This window comes from Megalops cyprinoides, chromosome 2 (assembly GCF_013368585.1).
Source record: "Megalops cyprinoides isolate fMegCyp1 chromosome 2, fMegCyp1.pri, whole genome shotgun sequence".
Taxonomy (NCBI): domain Eukaryota; kingdom Metazoa; phylum Chordata; class Actinopteri; order Elopiformes; family Megalopidae; genus Megalops; species Megalops cyprinoides.
In genome coordinates, this window is record NC_050584.1 from 59,309,539 (window position 1) to 59,332,327 (window position 22,789).

General features: G+C 43.9%; 1 protein-coding gene across 3 annotated transcripts; it reads left to right on the forward strand.

The window, feature by feature from the left end:
* The first annotated feature begins 1,921 nt into the window (after positions 1 to 1,921).
* On the forward strand, positions 1,922 to 22,508 carry LOC118773553 (cullin-2). 3 transcript variants are annotated; one of them, XM_036522539.1, is made up of 21 exons: positions 1,922 to 2,003; positions 3,473 to 3,611; positions 5,284 to 5,386; positions 5,843 to 5,937; positions 7,627 to 7,729; positions 8,336 to 8,418; positions 9,884 to 9,980; positions 10,386 to 10,496; positions 11,824 to 11,986; positions 12,867 to 12,991; positions 13,440 to 13,547; positions 14,421 to 14,480; positions 14,807 to 14,935; positions 15,774 to 15,860; positions 16,386 to 16,538; positions 17,424 to 17,501; positions 17,814 to 17,880; positions 18,990 to 19,192; positions 20,504 to 20,605; positions 20,778 to 20,894; positions 22,202 to 22,508. In XM_036522539.1, the coding sequence occupies exons 2-21, from the start codon at positions 3,493 to 3,495 to the stop codon at positions 22,331 to 22,333; spliced, it is 2,235 nt and encodes a 744-aa protein (XP_036378432.1). In that variant the 5' UTR covers positions 1,922 to 2,003; positions 3,473 to 3,492; the 3' UTR covers positions 22,334 to 22,508. The 3 variants fall into 3 exon arrangements, with proteins under 3 accessions (XP_036378432.1, XP_036378434.1, XP_036378433.1); XM_036522541.1 differs by lacking the exons at positions 1,922 to 2,003; positions 3,473 to 3,611; positions 5,284 to 5,386; positions 5,843 to 5,937 and adding an exon at positions 7,206 to 7,409; XM_036522540.1 differs by lacking the exons at positions 1,922 to 2,003; positions 3,473 to 3,611; positions 5,284 to 5,386; positions 5,843 to 5,937 and adding an exon at positions 7,447 to 7,540.
* Positions 22,509 to 22,789: the final 281 nt, after the last annotated feature.

The following is a 22,789-nucleotide window of genomic DNA, read 5'->3' on the forward strand; positions in this document are numbered from 1 at the left end:
TGTTTGTTCATAGGCTAACAAATTGTTGATAATATTTCCATGCTAACAACAGTGATATCCAAAATTCATTCATAACAGATGACCCTGAATTTCTGCTTTCAAAGTTAAATGGTTATGGTTTCCAGTGAACAGCACTGGCTTTTTGACTATTTCCTTGATGGAGAGCAATATATATTTGCGAGTGGATATGTTTCCAACAGGGATATCTGATATTCCTCAATGATCCCTTCATTACATAGGCTAAGCAGATGCTCTGATCTGGAGTAACATGCATAGCTTTCAATTTGCACATGCTATCTATACATACCGCTGTGTATTTACTGAAGCAGTTGGGTTTGAGCACCTAGACCAAAGGTACAGCAGCAGTGTCTCACCTGGAAATCAAACTAGCAACCACTGGGTTATGATTTTTGCTCCTTACCAATACATCACATTGGATCCCATTTTTTTTCTCATTTATGTAAATTCCTGAGTACCTGTGCCCAGTATAATTTTTACAGGTGACATATTTTATATCCTGTAGACATTTTGAAACACATATTTGCAAGGCAAATATTGACTCGTTTAATTATTTTTATTTCTCTTAAAATATGTATACTACTGTATTTTCACAAATTAAATATATTGTAAGAATGGTGCAAAATTCAATATAAATGATTTTTCAGTGATTTGTTGCTTGTACTAGAGTTCAAAGGACACTACTTGGTGAAATGAGTGAGATGAAATTTATGTGGGAAAGACCATATACTGTACACTCTGCAGAACTGTATTCCATGAAAAAGCACACTCTACAAATTCTAATATCTGTGGAGCCACAGGACACAACTGGTATTATAAATACTGTACTGGGATTTATGTTTTATTTTATTGCTATGCTACATCCTTAAAATATTGCATAACAAAAACTATATGCTGGCAATGGCCCATAAAGGTGATGGAGCTATGAGTGAGCCTCATTGTGGACTGTTGTTATCTTGAGGTTCAGACCTTGGAACTACAGTCTGCTGTTATTCACCTCCTTATGAGAGGACTGTTTGAGGTTAGTATACCTGCAGGTGTTGCTCTCCTTCCACCAGCCCAGCTCTTGTAAGTGTGACCTTATTGGACGAGAATAACAAGAGAATAGCGTCTATTAAATAAAATGTTATTCCTCCACCTGGTGGAATGGCATTAATATCAGCCAAGAGGCGTGTTGTGTGCTACTCCTAAAGTGCGTTGACGTCGGAGGTGTTGCATTGAACAAGTGGAGCCTGTCTGGGAGTTAAAGGCAAAGGATGTCATGGGTGGGATTGTGAGGATGTGACCAGTACAAAACGGAAGCAGAGAATCATGCCTCAAATTGGCTATAACCTTCCCTTTGCTTCCTTGAATATTAATACTATTAATTCCGCGAATACGTGAGTAAGATTCAATCAGCCATTTGTCTTTAAGTTTTGAGTTTTAACGTGAGTGTCATTTTCCATCGATTTAGTGCAATTTTTTTACTGTTAATACTTGTACTGATTTCTCTGTCAATATATTTTATAACATGTTGTCAAAGATTAAAGGTATGGCGTCATGTTATAGGCGCTAGCTAATTAATGTCATACACACCACTAATAGCCACAATTAGCCTCCTAGTACGCGAGGCTAAAGGAGTTGTTTCAAAAGTTTGTAATGTTAGAGCTCAATGGGCACCCATAGTTGCCGGTGATACCATCAAGAAACAGAGATGTCGCAATTACACAACCTCTTAATATAAATATTCTAACAATTACTGCAGATTTATTTTGTCATTCGTGTTGTTTTAATGCCTTTTTAATCCAGTTTGTTGATTTTTTTAAATAAAAAGTTTGCATTATGCAATAAGTATGATTATTAAAATTCAGTGTGTCCCCTCCAGCTGCTGGTGCAATGGTAAGCTCTATGAGGCAGTCTAATGGAAGCGTTGTAGTGAAAGACCAAGCCTGTGACAGCAGAGGAGAAAAGCTAAGTTTTTAAGAATACACTGACATTTGCCAGAGGTAATTGCCGTTCAAACCACGGCACCCGTGTTTGTGTTGATATTTCGGTTTGCCGAGATCACTGTACAGGGCCTCGTCCTTAGCAAATTACAAGTAATGGGAAACCATGACTGGCTAGCTGGCTAACAGCTTTCTCGCATCGGTCGCTATAACGCTACCGCCTCAGTAGGATCTTGGCGATACATTCTTAGCTAACCTAGCTTGTTAGCTAGCAAGTCAGTCTTCTTATTTTTGCTATTGGTTCACCCCTGCATGATATGTACCAAACGAAATGCTCCCAGCGTTAATTTGCAAGCATCCTGTCATTGATATAAGGATCTGTTTCCTCTGCGGTTTCAATATACAGTCATGTAGCTGTAATAAATTACTCGGCACTAGCTGGGCGACAATAAATGTGTCCAAAACTTAATGTGTTTCATCTAGCTAGCTGGCAAGCTAACTAGTATGCTAGGCCTTTCTCCGAGCTAAATAAGCATTCTTAGCGAGCTAACGTTACCTAAAATCATTGAGAACAGTTCTGTGACAGCACGTTTTGTTTCATACTCGGCTTTCTATACGAAGTGCTAGCTGGATTCCTGTCTCACTAGCTTTAGAAATGCTATCGTGTAAGTGTATAAACGTTTATGGGGTAGTTAGCTAGCGGGATAAACTAGCTTGCTTATTCTCTGATTATAGTTTACTATCCTTATTGACAGCTAGCAAAGCAGAATAAATGCTCTTTTAGCGAACTAGCTAGCTGCTTGTAAAATAAATTAGCATCGACTTGTGCTTTGGTCATTTCATTGATTGTAAATCATCTAGCTGACAATTAGCAACCAATACGAAGTGGCCAGCAGCTATTAACAAGGACTTTATAAAATTACATTTGCTAGCTAATCCTAGCGTTGACATTGTTGCTGTCACATGTGCGATGCGAAGACTGCTGGCCAGAAAAAATCTTGCTTTTCTGGTTTTTAAGGAAAGTCATCCGTATCACAGCCGATGGCGATTGTAGCCCCAGGAATATGATCTTTGTCCTGTTTCCTTAAGGACATTTTTCTTTAGTTATGTATTTAAAAAAATGGAACATACTAGATATCTCTGGCTTCAGTGATCAGATTCAGGAATAGGAATACACATATTAACATAACTTATTAAAACTTTGTGTTCTTGCTGAGTTGTCAATATGATATGCACTCAAAAATCCAAATCCAGTATCCAAATTCTAGAATCAGATTTTTCCTATATGAGCAATGTAATTACATAAACTGTTCAGAAATAACATCTTTAATTGATGAGAACAACAAAACCTTTGCAAGCACAAATAAATAAAAGACTGTCACAGTTGTAGTATTAGTAGTTTAAGCCGTGCAAGATCATATTGTTTGCCATCCCTTGCAATTACAATCGCCTGCTACACAAAGTTCAGATTCTCTGAGCTTTACCTACTGAAGGAGTGCTCTTTTTTATTATGATTTCCGTCTCCACAGCTTGAAGAAGAAACAGTACAATGTCCCTAAAGCCACGGGTGGTGGATTTTGACGAGACATGGAACAAGCTCCTGACGACAATCAAAGCAGTGGTGATGCTCGATTATGTGGAGAGGGCCACTTGGAACGACCGCTTCTCGTATCCTGCCCTCCTCTGTCACGCGGGCGTTCAGTGTGGAAATCACACGCAGCAGAGAATCCTAACAGTTCCATTTTAACATCTGAGATGAAAAGATCAGCATTGAACAGCGCACTTCTCGCGCTGCCATTTGTCAAGATGGTTTCTTCTTTACATTTACATTTACATTTACGCTTATTCATTTGGCAGACGCTCTTATCCGAAGCGACCTACAAGTGAGGTACAATACAACACAAGCCAAAAACCATACAGAGTCAACAATATTAGAAGCACTGCATGACAAAGTTCCAAAGGTTGGCCAGGCGAGGTACCAACTAGGAGGTAAAGCTAGTGAGTGCATTAAACCATTACAAACAAACCATTACATCTTTTTTTTTTTTTAATATAGTTTAATAGGAGATGGGGGGGAATTGTTTCAGGTGTTTCTTTCCAGTTTGTTGTAGTGATGTGCAGGAGACCCTCTGTATTTGCAGATTTACCATTCACTGTTTCAGATATTTGCATCAGGCATAACTCCCTGTTCAGTGCTCGGTTCACAAGCCACAGAGCACCACACTAAGAGTTTCAGGTTTACCATCATTTCATGTGTTACAGTTGTTCACCAATATACCTTAGTTAGGGAAGTGAGTGATTTCCATTGGGTCATTTTGTTATTTGAAATTAGGGGATTAGTAAAGTGTAATTGACTGCCAGAGAAATAACATTAAATTGATATGAAACGTGAAGTATACATTAGTTTAGTAAGCCTGTTTTAACATACATTAATAAAGGTTCATTAACACTCGCATTTCATTTCTCTGGATTCCACCCTCCTTAGTTTTGGCACATTAGTATCTGAGTTTGAAAATTTGATTCAGATTTCATCATTTGACCAAAAGGGCCACAGTGAATCTTGCTTTCCATGAGGAAATAGGCCTATAACATTTTTAGTTATTAAAGAAATGTTCATGTCATTATGTTATTGTTTTGAGAGCCTTCGTTAACCAAGGTATGGCATTAATAAATAAATACAAATATTTATCAACTGTTTATTGCATGATGATGTACTTTTGGGTGTCTCAGGAATAGATCCCCATTTGCATATAAGCCTGTTACTACTACTACTACTACTACTACCCCCCCCCCCGCCATAAGCAAATAATGTGGTGTTTGCGAATGCTGAGGGTCACCTGCATATGCTTTAGTGTGGAAATTTTCCTTTGCACTTTAAGAAGGGTAATAATTTGGATATGCAAACACAATTAAGGACATAATTTATTACATTAATGTAATTAATTCCGGTAAGCAAATATTGTAGAAGGTGCATTTCTCTAACATATTTGTTTATCAGAATCATTTATATTGAACATTGGCAGAAATGTGGTGTAGTGGTAAAGACCAGGGCTTGTGACAGAAAGGTTGAAGGATTAATTCCCCAGTGGGGCACTGATGTTATACCCTTGGGCAAGGTACTTAACTCACAGTTGCCTCAGTGAATGGATAAAATTGTCAGTCACTCTGGATCACAGCATCTGCTAAAAGACAGTAATGTATTTAAATTATATTTATTCCATTTATTGTGGTGCACAGTGAGGATGCACAAAGAAACAGTTTTTTAAGCTATTAGATATCCCATACCCTGATAATGTCTAATACAGCATTACATGTGTGTAGTCCTTAACTCATCTGTCAGGGACATTTATGCTTTGTGTGTAGCTTACCCAGAACCTCTGGGGGAAAGATTGTACACAGAGACAAAGATTTTCCTGGAAAACCATGTTCGACAACTCTACAAGGTGCGTACTTTTAGCATGCTGTTGGAGCGTTTTGCATCCACCTTACTCCGAGTACCTGGATTTAGAGTCATACGTTAATACTCTAAACCGTACGTCGTTCCCTGCAGTGGCTTCACATGGTAGAGGGCCATCTGCAGCTCTGTTTCTGTTATTTAATTATTGTTATATTTAATATTTTAATTAGCCATGTTGTTTCTTAGGTTGACATTTTTCCTCATCTCCAAAGTTTAAATTGTCAGTGGAAATGGTGCTTATGCTTCAGGCATGCAAGAAATATCCTGCTAAAATGCAAGGTTGTAAACGGAGCCTTTAAAATGTATACTCGGTAGCTGTTCCTCGCGCTCCCCTCCACAATCTGACTCTGACACCCCTGTTCTAGGAGGAGGAATGTAACAGTGTCTCAAACAGCTATGGTGATGCATGCCTGTTGAAAAGTGTTTTGCTGTGTGTTTTCAGAAAGTTCTAGAGTCAGAGGAGAAGGTTCTTGTGATGTATCACAGATACTGGGAAGAATACAGTAAGGGAGCTGACTACATGGATTGCTTATACAGGTGAGTGGCGCTTATTCAGTGTGTCTCTGTCCTTGGGGCCTATTTACTTATGTCCTCTTTTCCACTGCTTCCATTGTCTGAAGGTGAACAGAAGAGGGAAAACAGCCTTTATAATGTCACGTGATTTAGGATCAGAATGGGAAGTTGGGTGCAGCGTGGTTCGATGTAACACTGACAGTTGTTTGAAAATTCGCGCATCCTTGTCAGAATGAGATGGCTCTTGTGTGTTCTTTAAAACCTGTTGTCCACGGTTGACATTCTTAAGATTTTGTTTCTTCAGTAACAGAAAAAATACCCTGATTTTTTTTATTCCTTAGCCTCTCTTTTATCTGGTTGTGAACTGAGCTGGAGAAGCAACAGACTGACTCTCACCGGATTTTTATAGACTTTGCTGTATTATCACTCAGTGTAAGTTTGTACTGAATGTTCCAAGACTTGTAAGGTGTTATCTGACGGAGAAGTTGTTTTCAGTGCTCTTTGGTGTTCTCCGTGCAGCCGGCCAGCTGGAAGCGCTGTCCGCTGAGCCTTAAAAGCGGGACATGCCCGGTCGTTCCGTTTGAAATTGATACCTCTCAGGGAAGCACAAGGGGGCTATTTTTACAAGTGCCTGTCCGCTGGTGGTGTTTGTAACGCTGTGGAAGGCCCAGGGCTTTGGCAGAGCGGAAGGTTCCGTGATACAGCTGATCCCGGGGCATTTTTCCTGCCCGCTTCCCTCAGTCCTCGCAGCGCCCCCTGGGGGACACAATCAGAGGGCCTCTCCATTCGGTGGCTGAGTGGGACCTGCAGTGCCAGCTTTAGACCACGAGACTGGAACGGCCGTGCGCTGGCTGTCATCGTCCGACTCCCCCGCCCCGCCGCCCCCGCTGAGTCCCGCTCTGCTCCGCATCGCACCACGCCGTTTCCAAAAAAAAAAAAAAAAAAAAAAAGCGAAACCCGAGATCAAAGAGCGGAGGGCAGCTGCCAGCAGGCAGTCAGTCAGTCGATGACTCGAGCAGGCAGGCACGTTGTTGCTTAGTGTAGGTCACCAAAACAACCATTGAGAAAAACAAAACAAAAAACGACATAAACAGTTGAAATGGACACGCGCAAACAAGCACGCCACGTATCTTACCATAGGTTCTCAGGCATTGCAGGATACGAGGACGTTCAAACGTGCGGCTTGCCTGTTTGTACAGATGTGGCCACCGCTGTTGTCTTGTTGATTTATTTGTCTGTTATCGATGTAGTCATTTATATTGTTTGGTGTATTTCTTTCTGGCCTAAACGCAGTGAGGACGTGAATCCTCGCTTACTGCAGGAAGCGTGTGATCACTTGCTTACAGCAGCTGTCCTCTCTGTGATCACATGTTTCTCTCGCCTCTTTCAGCATCTTTCTCCTCTGTTCCCTCTTTCCTAAAACGAAACCCACAGCACGCCAGAAACGCGTTTGTTGTTTCAGGGCCCACCGGTTCCATCTGTCACTGTCACTGATGGTATGTGGTAAAGAGAAATATTCAACATGGCTCGGCCAACAGTGGCACCTGGAAAGGATTTATTGAAGCTCCATCAAGGAATTGTTGACTCCTGATATGGCTTCTTGCTTGTGTTGTACACTGCCTCACTTGTAAGTCACTTTGGATAAAAGTGTTTGCCAAATGAATAAATATCAACGTAAATGTAAATTCCTCTTTTTGTCTCCTCTCAACACAGGTACCTCAACACGCAGTTCATTAAGAAAAACAAACTGACGGAGGCGGACCTGCAGTACGGCTACGGCGTGGACATGAACGAGCCGCTGATGGAAATAGGAGAGGTAAAGGCCAGGGTGCTTTACAGAGCTGCGGTTTGCCTCAAGGAACTGCAGATGTGATCCCCTAAAGCTGATTCATTCCTGCAGGGCAGTTTTTCACCTGTTTTCTAAACAAAATTTGGATGGATGGATGGATTAAGACTAGAATAGGAACGGATAAAGTCAAGACTCAGTAACAATATTCATGACGTGTATGAATGCAGCGTACTTATTTGAGCTGTTTTTCCTGAAATAGTTTGTGAAAATGTCTTGGATTTAAAAAAATGAGAAGATAACAGTTTACGTATGTCATAGGTGTATGTAAGCCGCTTTGGATAAAAGCGTCTGCTAAATGAATAACTGCAGGTGTAACCTCAGGGGATTGTGTAAGGTGATACATTGCCCTAAATATGTAAAAAGTGAAAAGTATAACTGTAACTGTGTGTAGAATTCTCTTTTGGAACTGAAAAGTGGTCCAAAAACATTGTTAAACACATTTATGAGGTGTGAAGAGGCCGTGAGCAGACAGCTTTGTTTTCTGCGCCCGTCCGTCCTGCTAAGGCCGGTAGAGACGATTTGTGCTGCTGTGGAAGCCCCACGCTGAGGTGGTGATGTCTTGTGTGTCCACAGCTGGCGTTAGACATGTGGAGGAAGCTGATGGTGGAGCCCCTGCAGGCCGTTCTGATCCGGATGCTACTGAACGAGATCAAAAAGTGGGTCTTCGCTTCACAGGGAGAGATTTTTTTTTTGGGGGGGGGGTGCTTGCACCATAACCCTTGTCTTCTAAACTCGGCACACAAGTGTGGCACCCTGCCAAAAGTGCTCACAGCTACAGCCGCATGTTGACCAGGAGTCATGCTTATGTCTTGTCTACTGTTTGTGTAACTTTTTTTTTTAAATAAGGAGGACACTGGATAGGTTTATTTAATGGGCAGCAGTGATACAAATAGGGGTTTGCTGGATCACATCCTAGGTGGGACACTGTTGTTGTAGCATTGAGCAAGGTGCTTGAACTGAGTTACAAATAAATATGCGTATATGTGTTTTTTTTTTTTTTCCAACAAAGGAATAACATGTATGATTCTACATTTGTCAATTAATGAATTTTCCCAAATCCAGGGTGGTGAGCAAGTTAAAAAGTTTATGAAAAGAGTTGCAGGGTTACAAAGGGCTTTACATTTGAGCTTGGACAGTGACATGTCCTTTTAACATCCCATCTACCCTTTCACCCTCTCCTCAGGTGACATGAAATGTGATCGCAGTACATGTTTTTCAGGGGCCGTTTATTCTGTCAGCACTGCTTCTCTGTGAAGCCTTACTCTGTAAATATTACAGTATGTTTTATTGTGATATACTGACGGGGCCCCCGAGGGCCCTGACTGACCCTGAGGGGCATCAAGGACTAGAGCTATCAGTTCGCTCTCAGGAGTTGTCTTGCAGGCGTCATTAAAATGTCTGTCCAATTGGAGCTTGAAAGCAATTTCAAGTTTTCAGGAAAATTCTAGTTTGCACATAGTTAATAATTTACTTTAACTGACATACATCACAGCCTCTGTTATTTTTGAAGCGTTAATACGAAGCATTAAAAACTGGTCAACCAAAGCAAGATTTCACAACTGGACAGTGAGAGAGGGTACTGAAATTGTTTCACAGTAGGAAACAGATTTGAAACAGATTGAAAGGGGTGTGCATTTGGTTTTTTTTATTAACCTACTAGGCTGTTGTCATTTTTATCTCTTTTTTTTTTTTTTTTTTTTACACAAAAGCACCCACCAGAGTGGTTAGTGACCCTGCAACTCTAACCTGCTAAAGACAAAATCTACCTGTGGGCTGGCATGTGTAAATTTCAAACCCTGGATTTTATAACATGTGCAGTTATAGAAGACTTACAACCAGAAGACACTTTGTCAGAAAAGCAATATGATCCATTAAACACAATGTGTTTGTAATGATCTAAAGAAAACAACAATGGGACAAATAGACTGAATGTTGTAAGGTTGATAAAACGCAATGCTACTGTTCTTGCTCAGTAGTATATACAGTGCATGAGAAGGCTAATCAAGACATTTGAGAGAAAAGGAAGTCACATTGTCATGCATGTAGCTTTCTCACCCCTGGTAGAAGAGAGAACCGCTTGACCGTAACGCTGAAACAGCTGTTTGTGTTTTGCACTGACAGTGACCGTTGTGGAGAGGACCCGAATCAGAAAGTAATCCATGGGGTTATCAACTCCTTTGTTCATGTTGAACAGTATAAGAAAAAGTTTCCCCTTAAGGTAAGCGTGATAGCTGGGAGTGCCTGAGCTATCAGATGGCTGTCTTCAGCAGGTTGCGCAGTGTGCTAATTCTGAACTGCTGTGAATCCGTTGCTTTGCAAGCCTTTGCTGTCTACCATCTTGAGGTGTAGCTTCACAATTTAAGATGAGTGATATATTTCCAGTTGTAATGTCAGTTTCTCTCTGTCAATAGCTCATGTCAGTTTTATTAGAAATTGAATATCAATTAATTGTATCATTGAATTATTAAGTAAATTGTTTACTTGCGTGTGATGTCAGTGTTAATTGTTCTCCGCCATCTTATCCGAGGAGGGAAATGAACCGTGTTCTGTGTGTTTACACAGTTTGACCAGTGTATGAATTCACCTGTGACTCATCTTCCATTCCCCCTCTTTCCATTTTTAGTTTTATCAGGAAATCTTTGAAGGGCCGTTTCTGGCGAAAACAGGCGAATACTACAAGCAGGAGGCTTCCAATCTACTACAAGAGTCAAACTGCTCACAGTATATGGAAAAGGTAAGGTAACAACAGCAGGTGTTGTTTTGGCTGTTTTCTCTGAGGCGAGTTTTGTGTGCAGGGACTAAGGCGACAGCCATCTCTCAGAAGCTGTTTTGGCTGTGGAGTGGGAGCGTCCAGAGAAACACCAGCCTGCCCTGAGGACGCGCTGACATCACCGAGTGTCTCTCGTTACCTTGACTGCACTTGTCAGAATTCACACACAATCACGGCCTCTGTCACATAAAGCTGTATGTGTGTGTGTATGCCTGATAGGCACCCAGACCGCACTTTGCCAACTGTCTCAGCGTGTGCCATCTGTCCCCAGCCACCTCTCACTTTGGCAGGCCAGCACCTGCCGTGCTGTCGGGCTCGGTCCCAGAGCCGTACGAGCTACGAGAGCGCACGGTGCTGTCTAAAACGCGTATCCGAGGAGCAAGCAGTTCTCCGCTGACACAACACGCAAGAAACTGAAGATGCTTTTGGTTTGATTCTGAATCAGCAGAAGGTAGTGGCGACTGCAGCGCAGAAGCGGGTGTTGAGTACAATGAGTCCCTGCCACATCACCCATCACGCGCACCCCCAGCTCCCTGACCCAATACACGGCTACAACAGCGATTCAGTGCGGTGCACAGGTGGTACAAAATGTACCCAAACAAAAGCAGCCTGCTGACAACAAAATTTTTGGTCAGATATGGTTTGTGGGGAGATAGGAAGCGTTGCAGGTTTGCTTTGCCGGGAACTGACAGCGGGAGGAGCAGAGCTCACAGTGCGTGTGTATCATAGCAATGCGAGTCGAGCAGACCGCTTCCCCGCGTGAGGAAACAGATGTCCTCTCAGCCTCCAGTCTGTTGCCGTGGTGCGGAGCCTTGCGGAGCAGCCAGCTGTAGTTCTGAAGCTAAAGTTAGCGCTCGTGCGCAGAAGGCCTCAGGGTCATGTTTTTTGGAGGGGGGGGGTGGGGGGATGCGCTGGCTACTGCAGGGTGGAGGGGTAGGGTCTGTACGGACACATGCTGCTTTCATCCCAGTCCAACTTTCGCCCATCAGAAAGCTCGTGTTCCCCCGGAGCCAGCTCTTTCCACGGACGTTCTCTGATTGGCCATATGTGTGTCCATCTGTTGTTGCGGTCACTGAAATACTCTCAGTATCAGTTCAGATCTGTTCAGCGCTCATAGTTCTCTGTCAGGGTGACAGGATATTAGTCTCTCCGCTCCAGTAACTCCACCCACTGTCATAGGGTGAGTCTAGCTGTAGTCTCGCTGCGTCTCCAAGCACGGATGGGTGGGTTGGCTTACCGGTGGGTTTCGTGCGCTCAGTAAAACCGGGTCATTCCCATTCCCCTCCCCCAGGTTTTAGGGCGGTTGAAAGACGAAGAAGTGCGATGTCGCAAGTACCTGCACCCCAGCTCTTACGCCAAAGTCATTCACGAATGCCAGCAGAGGATGGTGGCCGACCACCTGCAGTTCCTTCACGGCGAATGCCAGAACATCACACGCCAGGAGAGGAGAGACGGTCAGTCAGCCAAAGCACTCCTTAAAGACACTATTCCGAATGAGTGGCGCCAATGTAGCACAGCGGTTAAGGAGCAGGACTCGTAACTGAAAGGTTGCCAGTTCAGTTCCTTGCTGGGGCACTGCTGCTGAACCCTTGTGCGAGGTACTCACATTAGTAACCCACATTTGCCTCAGAAAATATCCAGCTGTATAAATGGATAACGTGTAAAAATGATAACACATGCAAGTCATTCTGGATAAGAGCGTCTGCTAAACCAATAACGTAATGTAATAATGATCTCAGGCACCCTAAAGTGATGCTGATAATCAGAGGAGCTTTGTAGCTGGCTGTGTAGGAAGACAGCATGTGGGTGTGTATGGTTTGGTGGCTCAGGAACTGGCTTTTTAATGTTGCAGGTCTGAACCCTGGAAGGCCCACTGTTGTAACGTTGAGTCAGTGAGGTACTTAACCTGAATTGCCTCAGTAATTACCCAATTGTATGCAATGATAAGCTGCGTAAGTCCACCCTGGGTAAGTCTTGAGGTGATGAAATGATCGTCACAAGTAAAGAACCTCCATTGATCACATTACTGACGCTCAGCTCAGGCGGAGACCCTGCTTCTGAGTGATTCTCTTTTTTTTGTGAGCACAGTCCATTTCCTGTTCACTGAACGTAGCAGTAAAGTGATGAACCGTTCCAGATTTCTGATCTGTGATTGAAGGAAGATAGTAACTAGAAGAAAAGGGGGCTGTCAACACCTGCCAGTGTTTTGCACAGATAAGAGCGTTTCTGTGGGAGCAGTGACTGGCGCAGCTGTAGTGCCGAGTAGCAGCCTGGCTGTGCTTGCTCTGTGTAATGCTGTGTAACGCCGTGTAACGCCGTTTGTTCCTCTCGCAGACATGGCGAACATGTACACGCTACTGCGCGCCGTCTCCAGCGGCTTACCTCACATGATCCAGGAGCTCCAGGTCCACATTCACGACGAGGGCCTCCGAGCCACCAGTAACCTCTCTCAGGAAAGCGTGAGTGTCCCAGAGGGCCCGCCCCCGAGCACGCTGCCCCGGCTCTCATTGGACGGGGACGCTGGGTGGGCTCTTTGGAGAAAGGGAGGGCAGACTCAGCTCCCGGAGAAAAACAGAGGGGTGCCATTGCAGTCTACGGGGGGGGGGGGGGGGTACAAAACGTCATATCTTACAAAAAGCATAATAGATGTAGACATCGGGATATGAGGAGACAACTGGGGGTGCACTGAGGTCTGTCTGGGGGTGTTAAGCACCCCCACAGTGCCGGCCCTGAGGGAGGCGGTCGACCCAAGCGGTCAGGGAACGGTCAGGGCCTGTGCAGGCTTCATCTCGTGGAAAAACCGTTATGCATTTGCGGAGAATTTTAATGACCGTGTCTGTGTTGGCGCTACTGCGCGGGTTATGTTACATGTACACATAACAGCCGCTTTGTTTCTGGCGTTCCCAGATGCCAACCCAGTTTGTGGAGTCCGTGTTAGAGGTCCACAGTAAATTTGTCCAGCTCATTAACACCGTCCTGAATGGGGATCAGCACTTTATGAGCGCGCTCGATAAGGTAAGCCCGCACTTCCTCCCTGGGGCCTAATAGCAGGGTTCCACTCACAGTGCCAAACAAGATGGTTTACAGGGTACACCCTTTGTTATATGCTGAGGGCTCCTCAGTCTCTCTCAGTTTTTGCAGTGGGGGGCAGTGCATCAAATTGTAAAGACATTGATGAGTAGCATTTAACGATCAAATATGTTTCTGGTTTGCTGCGAGATGCCTAGATGAGGGGGAAAATATCACAGCCAAGTACTTTCATGCAGTGGGCTATGAACCAGAATGCTTTGCTGTAAGAGTTGCACGTAGTGTGTAGACTGAAATAGAGCATACAGGTTTGCTACAATATGCATTCTACTTTGTAACATTATAAACACGTTAATTATTTTTTCTGCTTTGTTTCATAAATAAAAAGTGCATTTTTACATCTTTCAATAAGAAGGATGCACTGATTATTTGAAATGTGCTGAAGTTCTGCTTTGCCCACTTGTATTAAAGCTGCCACTGTAACAGATCAGATCAAGAAGTAATGATTTTGTGTGGAACATTCAGAAACGCCTGCAGACAGAATGTCCAGCAGATGGCGATAGTGAGATGTGTTTGGACTGAAACTCATTGCATTGTTTTGACATTACATTACATGACATCTCTTTAGCAGAGCAATTTCCAGTACATGTTTTGATGTGTGGGAAAACTTAGGAACACAGTTCTTCCAGATTTGTGAATACAATTAGGTGTATTAAGTGATATAAAACAAAATACTTAGTTAAAATGGTTATTAATGTAACTTACAAGTCACAATATAAATGACGAATACTGTTCACTTTTCAACCAGAAGATTTAGCATATTTGGGATTTATATAACAGCTGTTTTTCACTTTCTTGTAGGCATTGACTTCAGTGGTGAACTACAGAGAGCCAAAATCCATTAGCAAAGCTCCTGAACTGGTAAGTGCTAATAATTCTGCTATTCTCAGACAGTAAGTGCTGCCTGCTCTTTTCAAGAGTGGCACTTTCATATGCCAGCTGTTTCACTTTGAGAAAGAGGGGGAAATCATTCCCTTCATCATTTTGGTCTTAGTCACTGTTTGTGACGCACGGTTCATTTGACCCTTTATGGCTTTTCTGATGATTTCTCTGTTGGCTGCACCAGGAAGAGGAAGAGTCAACCCCCAAAACAGTAGTGTCCCTCACTCTGTGAGTGTCATTCGCGGTAATGACATTTCACCACTAGAGGGCGCATCTGATGTTTAGTTTTTTGTCCCCGCCCCAAGCTTGCCAAGTACTGTGACAATCTGCTGAAGAAGTCTGCCAAGGGAATGACCGAAAATGAGGTGGAGGACAAGCTGACCAGCTTCATCACAGTGTTCAAATACATCGATGACAAGGACGTCTTTCAGAAGGTGAGAGATTTCCCCCCGTGGCAGAGCTGCTGACAGCAGAGGCATACCTGACAGGTATCTTTCACTCTGCACTTCAAATGAATGGCTTGGCTGCAAATGCCTTCGTGTTTGGCATATTATAACGTGTCCTAACGTGTCCACTGTTGAGGGTTTTCAGCCAAATTAAATGGTGTAGAATTGGCTGCAGTTCTTTTTATGCTACAGGAGATACATTTACATTAACTGCTTTAACTGAAGTGCTTTAAAGCTTGTTTTTTATATTACATTACGTTACATTGCATGCATTTAGCAGATGCCGTCATGCAGAGCGACTTCCAGCACAATAGAGCATAAATGTATCCATTCAGTTTAAGGAGTGACAGTGTCAGACCAGGCTAACAACACTCCCAGACCAGTGAGTGTGAGCATAACACTATTCGAGCCCTGCCACAAGTTAACAAGTGCAGTCTAACGGAAGCCAACTGTACCACGATACAATAGTTCTTACAACACAGAATCCAAAATATATCACAATATTACACATAAAATAAACACCAAATACTAGAGGTAGCAGGTGTTAGGGGCAGGGATTGAAACGGAACTGAGATGCAGTCTGAAGGGGTGGGTCTTCAGTCTGCGTTGGAAGATGGCCAGTGATTCCGCTTTCCTAACCTCCCTGGGGAGTTCATTCCATATTAATCTACTGAAAATCATACCTGTGAATGTGTTGGATATTCAAGCAAAGAATACATGGATTCACAAGGCCTGCTCAATTAGCGGGTCACTACACTCCAACTGTTTGTTGATTTGAGTGTGTATGAGTGTTTATGTATGTAAAGCCCTTCTTTATCTCTTGCAGTTTTACGCGAGAATGCTCGCGAAAAGGTTAATCCATGGCCTCTCCCTCTCCATGGACTCAGAAGAAGCCATGATCAACAAACTAAAGGTAAAAGGGGCTCACCAAAGAGAGATTTGTTTCACTGTGTTGTGAATTCACAATAAATGAGAGCGACTAACCAGAAGGTTACAGGTTCCAGTCCCAGGGTTTGGGCACTGCTGTTGTACCCTTGAGCAAGGTGTTTATCCAGACTGGCTTCAGTAAAATGTCTTTGCTGTGTGGGTAATACGGATATCTAGTGTCTGCTGGGCAAATTAACACAAATAGTGGTAATAATAAGAATCAATGAGCCGGTTGCTTCTTAAATGTGGTGGTGTGAACTAGAATCTTCCTACAGAAACGGTGTGCGTCAGATCAGTTTCTGTGGAAGTGCTCTCGGGTCATCCCTCCAGGGTTAGCTACTGCATGGCTGATGAAATTGACCTCATCGGCGTCTCAGACCAGCCTGCACTGAAGTGCCTAACTAAGAGCACCGCTCTCCTGGAGGTCGGAGTGGCTTCTGTTATCCTGTGAGCGGGCTCTATGTTTGGCTCCGCGGCGCCGTGTGGCTCAGCGGTCTCGTCTCTCCCTCAGCAAGCGTGCGGGTACGAGTTCACGAGCAAGCTCCACCGCATGTACACGGACATGAGCGTCAGCGCCGACCTCAACAACAAGTTCAACAACTTCATCAAAACGCAGGAGACGGTCGTCGACCTGGGGATCAGCTTCCAGATCTACGTTCTGCAGGTGAGGCCCGCTCCTGTCTCAGGTGAAACGGCTGCGGGCGCGGGGATTTCAGTCAAGACAAAAGGCGCGTTATCAAGTTACAGTGTCATTGTGCTGTGATTTTCACATGTTCAATGCATGCTTTCAGATGAGTCTCTTAGTAGGCTTTGTTATTTTAAGCACACCTCTTAAATTAAGTGAAGGTGTTGTTTGCTTAATTTGAAAGCACTCAAAAAGAGGCCCTAAGCCATAAGCCCACTGACTGTCGTTTTGTTAATTTAGTGACTACATGTCAGGAAAGAGACATGCAGCATTTTTTCAGGTTAAACAGTGAAAAACAATAACTCTAAGGAAAAGCTATGACACATTATTTTCAGTGTGAGCATGTTGATTTGGTTGCCCTGTTAGCTTCCTTTTAGTAGATCTGATGATGGTTGCTAGGCTGCTGCTTGCTAGGCAAAACATCATGTTTGTTCACTTTTAGAATTGCATTAGCCTTTTGGCCTTTACAATACGCAAGAGTGTTGCCTTTCTACTTTTGCCTCATTAACACTGACATTCAGAAAGACTTGCTTCAGTTGTGATTCACACAAACCTGGAGCTGCCATCCGGCTGTGCCATCCTACAAGTATCAGGGAGACAACGAAGGGGTCTGTGCCACTCAGCGCACAGTGATGGATGGGGTTTCAAAGGAAGTGTTATTCGTGAAGCACCTCTGTAAGACCGGGGGGGGGCTGAACTGTTCTCGTTAGCCCCGATCCCTCTGGCTTCACTCCTGCTTGTAGCCTTGTTAGCCCCGATCCCTCTGGCTTCACTCCTGCTTGTAGCCTGGCACCGGGCAGCCCTTAGGTGGGTCACCTAGGACCTAGGCCACAATGACAGACACGGGTGGTGTTTTCATTTTAGGCCGGAGCCTGGCCGCTCACACACGTCCCCTCCTCCACCTTCGCCATCCCTCAGGAGCTGGAGAAGAGCGTCCAGATGGTGAGTCACCAGCAGGGAGGGGGCATTGGGGGGGCAGCTCTGATCTGGGATTGGGACAGGACAGACATACCCATGATGACAGAGCTGGTGTCAAGAGCTCATTACTGGAACAGGAACGTCGCACAGGAGTTTAAAAAAAAATCCACAGGGCCATTTTCTGTACTAAAGTTAAATGAACGTGAAAATAAAATTGTCTCATACTTGAATACCTACAAAAACTCTGTAATCTCAGCTTTGTGCAGCTTTTAACAGAAAACCATTGAGCTCAAGAAGTGACTAATTTTGGTTTAAATATCCGTCCTTTCCCTGCAGTTTGAATTATTTTACAATCAGCACTTCAGTGGGAGGAAGCTGACCTGGCTACACTATCTCTGCACAGGTGAGTGGACATCTCTCAGGGCTGGCTCTGTTGGCCATATTGGTCGTCATTTAGCATCTGCAGTCCCTAGTGTGAATTGACACACAAACAGAACACCTTGAGCGTTTCACAAGAGCGCTAAATGACCAGATTTCCGTTCTTAGTTTCATATTTTTGAACTTGAAAGTGCAACCATTCTTTGCATTAGACCAACACACTCTGCTCTAAGGCTTGTAAAACACTCACACCTCTCTGATTACCTGTGCTAGGAACAGTCAGCATTATGGCGCAGTATATATTACCTCTCATTTACTACCTCTCATACAGGCCACTGCATTTTTGGATGTTAACTTCAGCATGAACACTACCATGGGGTTATACAAGCTCTGTTTGCGTGCTGTGCCACCATATTCCACAGTTCTGCAGAGCAGAACAGGAGTTTTTGCATGTTGTGATAACCCAGGGGCGGCAGTTATAGTTGCCAAGCTATCTGAGAGTTGCCCGATCACAAGGAAGTTGAGGTTTGGACACACCTGTTGAGCTTCTCCTGCATATCTCCAGCACGGCTTTGAAGACAAGATCAGCACGCATCTCTTTTCTTCGCTCCAGGGGCCAACTGTCATGATACAACTGTCACACCTAGCCACTTACCTTGATCATAGCTCGACTGACGGTACACAAGTCTTTTAACCACAGTAATTTGATTCCGTAAAACTTTGATGGGATTAGACTGCACCTTTAGATGTTGTATTTGTCGCACTCAGGATAACACAGTGGCATCACAAGAGGTGCCGATCGTCTCCTCACGCTGAGCTTGGCAGGGCTTCACCCTCAGCACTAATCCACAAAATGACAGAGTGCTAACACGCTTTTGACACGCTAGAGCGGTGTGCATGCTGTGGGTGTAGTCCCATCGAGAGCTAATGCAAACTTCATATAATTAGAGGCCTTGGAACAGAACAGCAGAAACACTGCCAGGGAAACATGCAGAAGAGCCACTCGCTGTTGAGTTAACACAGATGTTGACGTTTCAAAGTGCTTTACTGACTAAGCTCAGTCCCAGTTTACTGCCTCGCAGACAGATTTACCAGTGATTCAGTCTGATGATAAGCGCTCTCTTCTTCTCCTAGGCGAGGTGAAGATGAACTATCTTTCCAAGCCCTACGTCGCCATGGTCACCACCTACCAGATGGCCGTGCTGCTGGCCTTCAACAACGGCGAGACGGTGAGCTACAAGGAGCTCCAGGACAGCACCCAGATGAACGAGAAGGAGCTCCTGAAGACCATCAAGTCCCTGCTAGACGTCAAGATGATCAACCACGACTCGAAAAAGGTTCACATACGTCTGTAGCCGTAGGACAAAACAAATACTTTTTCTGGCACCTGGGAATCTATCCAAAATGTGTGCCCTTTTTTTTTACTGTCAGCATGCGTCAGATTAATCTAAAAGGAGATGAACTTGTTCTCTGCTTACTCTTTGGAAATTTGAATGAGTGAGATCATGCATAATTCTTCGCTGTTTGTTTGCAAAAGGGTGAGATTTGCCTTGTCTTGGTGCCATAACAGAGTTACCCAACAGACAAAACTGATCCATGCTCTAAAGCAAAGACCATTCCCAGCGAATTGATTCCATCACACCGAACATCTAAGAAACAGCACAAATTTCTAGCACTGGCCTTCAGCAAGTTGTGAAGGAAGAAAATTCCCAGACAAAAAAGAGAATTTGTAGATATGAATGGGTACGTTTTACAGCAGCCTCCTGACTCTGAAGTATAATACAGTACGTTGGATGGATAGTCGCACATTTTCATGTTGAGATCATATTGAGAACTAAAGCCAGAAAGCTGAGTTCCTTTAAAAACCATCGAGAGATGAAAGACCACTTTGTATTTTTAGATTTTTCCCTTGTATCGTATTGTGAATATAACATATAAGAATTAGCTCAAGGTGGATGCTCCTGAGTAAGGCCTCGAGTGCAGGCACAGCCTTACACCCTGGGATTGAAACCGGTGGGTAGATCAGATAGGTCACCTACCTCAGCCTTTCGTAAAACAATTAGTCCACTATTTTTCAGCCTCCTGCAGATTATTCGGGGGTCATCTGTGGAGTAGCACCTATTCTTCCGTCAACACCTACTTCCCTGAGGTGCACTCTGACTTTTATTGTGAAACGAGAACTGCGTTTGTGCCACTTCAGTGTTCCCAGAAGTATAGGGATTGTTGCAGTGGGACAAGCCCTGCGTACGATTGGCAATGCCAGAAGCATGGTTGCATAAAAGTGAAAAAGCATAAAAAGGACATTGTAAACATTCATAGAAATGGAATGATTAAAACGATCGATTTATTTATTTTATATTACACTCCAACCAAGGAATGTCTCTCAAAAGCCTAGGTGTAGCAGAGGATTGAGTCCTACCTGTGTTACTAACCCTCCTTAATATACTTGGCTTCTGTGTTAGTGTGGAAGTGGATATAAAGATTGTATATATGATTGTATTTTGTTTGTTTTGTAAAACAAAGCATGCTTTTGATAAAGCGTAGCAAGAAGCCAGTCTGACTTCAAGAGTGGCTCTGTGACATGATTTGCACTGTATGAAATTTCTTGTTCGCTGTGTCTCAGAACCTGTTTTCCCGTTCGCCTACAGGAAGACATCGAGGCAGATTCCACGTTTTCTCTAAATATGAACTTCACCAGTAAAAGAACAAAGTTTAAGATCACAACATCGATGCAGAAGGACACACCACAGGTATTCTCTAAGAACAGTGAAGCACTTCAGCGTGTCAGTGGCACGTTTATTACAAGTGTGAAAAGGGGTCAAGGGGCCTTTCGCTGTCCCGATCTATCACAGAGTATGTCCAGCGTGTCAGGATGCGTCTGAAGCTGTGTTGAAGCCGTAAACATGCATCTCTTCCCTGCAGGAAATGGAGCAGACGAGGAGTGCCGTGGACGAGGACAGGAAGATGTACCTGCAAGCTGCTATAGTCCGAATCATGAAGGCACGCAAGGTGCTGAGACACAACGCTCTAATACAGGAGGTGAGCCTTCAGCCTTGTGGTTTAATGCCGGAGGGGAGCCTGCAGACTTTTGACTCTCGACACTCTCGACCCTTGTTGAATCTCCGTCAGTACCGATGAGATCACGGAAAAGCAGTTTCGGCATCCATGCATTGAACACATAAAGGCTGTCACTCCCTGGCATTGACAGTGAACCTTGGAGCTGAATGTGGAGAGTTTCTGTGGAGAGTTTCCATGAGATGATTCCTCAAGAAAAGTCTCTCCAGATTCCTGTTTTTTTTTTTTACTGGTGTTGATTTAAGACTCCCCTGTTTGGACCTCTTGCCCAGAACATGAATCGTGTATCCATAGGAAAATTCCTAGGTGGTGAGGTACTGCGAGAGGCCGGTCCGTTTAGCTCAGGGTGACGCTTCAGGAATGAGTCTCTGCAGGTCCCTGTCAGGACTTGCCTGGTGATGCAATCGAGTCTCAGGCTGAACTGTCACTATTGATGTTGCTGCGCTGATCCACTCCATAGCACCCAACTCTTTCTGGTTTTCACCCCTTCTGATGTTTGTTAACTTTCCAGATTTGATTTACTAGGGACCCATGTGGGGCATACTTTATGGAGAGCCTGGGTGTTATTGTTTAATGCCCTCTGCACCATCAGATAGCTTATTAGAGCGCTGCATTCCTGTTGTGTAATGCCCCTTTTGGATCTTGGCGCCCGCCACTTGTCCTCCCAGTTTCAGGAGCCCCCAAGGCTGCTGGCAGTGTCAGCCAGTGTTGCGTGAGGAAATTCTGATATGTTTTGGTATGTGTGTGCCCTTTATTATCATCCTCTACGCTTTGATTCCAATCTCTGCGCGTGGGGTGGAAACGGTAGGGTAGTGGTGCAGTCCAAAGGGGAGTACACAACAGCAAAACGGACCATTCACGTGCTACAGCCGTCACACAGACCGCTGTTCAGCTTCAAGTTACAGTACCATTCAAAAGTGTGGACACACCTACTTACAGAAGGGTTTTTCTTTATTTTTACTATTTTCCATATTTTAGAGTGATAGTAAAGACATCTAAACTATGAAATAATACAAATGGAATTATGCAGTGACTGAAAAATGGTTAAACCAATCAAAATCATCTGGGAAAGATAATTTACAAGAATATCTTTTTTTTTTTGAAGGAAATTCATACATAGACATCAACTTCACAATTTATATTTGTCTACGAAACAAATTTCAAACATTTATTTTAAGCAAAATGTCTTTGAATGCATGTTTCCCATTATCTTAGTCAGGTGTGTTCAAAAGTTTGACTTGTTCTCTGTGTTTCCCCTCTCTCCTCCACAGGTAATCAACCAGTCCAAAGCCAGATTCAGCCCGAGCATCAGCATGATAAAGAAGTGCATCGAGGTGCTGATCGACAAGCAGTACATCGAGCGGAGCCAGAGTTCGGCGGACGAGTACAGCTACGTGGCGTGATGCAGAGGACGTGCCGGAGGTTTACCTGGAGAACGGAGAGCGTTTCCTCTTCTTTCTTTTTTTTTTTTTTTTTAGCTGTTTCTGTCTGGTGCGTTCCTGTGAGATGAAGCAGAACTGTGCCTCCATCATGGGGATGTTCACTGAGTCACCAGACAGCCCCCCCAGACCCCCCTCCCCCTCCTGTTTTTATGCTGTTTACAACATCACCAGTGCCACGCCGTGTGCGTCAATGAAAATGCCTATAGCTATTCGAGCGCTGATATTACATTTTTAGTCTACTTAACAGAAAAAACCCGAGAAGCAGAAGAGCTACGACATTAACGAGATGATGGGACATTTAGACGGAAAACCATGCTTTCTTTTTTTCTCACGTTTGCAGTTGTCGTGTTTTTTAATGTATCAAAGTAAGAAAAACAAACAAAAAAAAAGAAATATTGTAATAAAACCGGTATACTG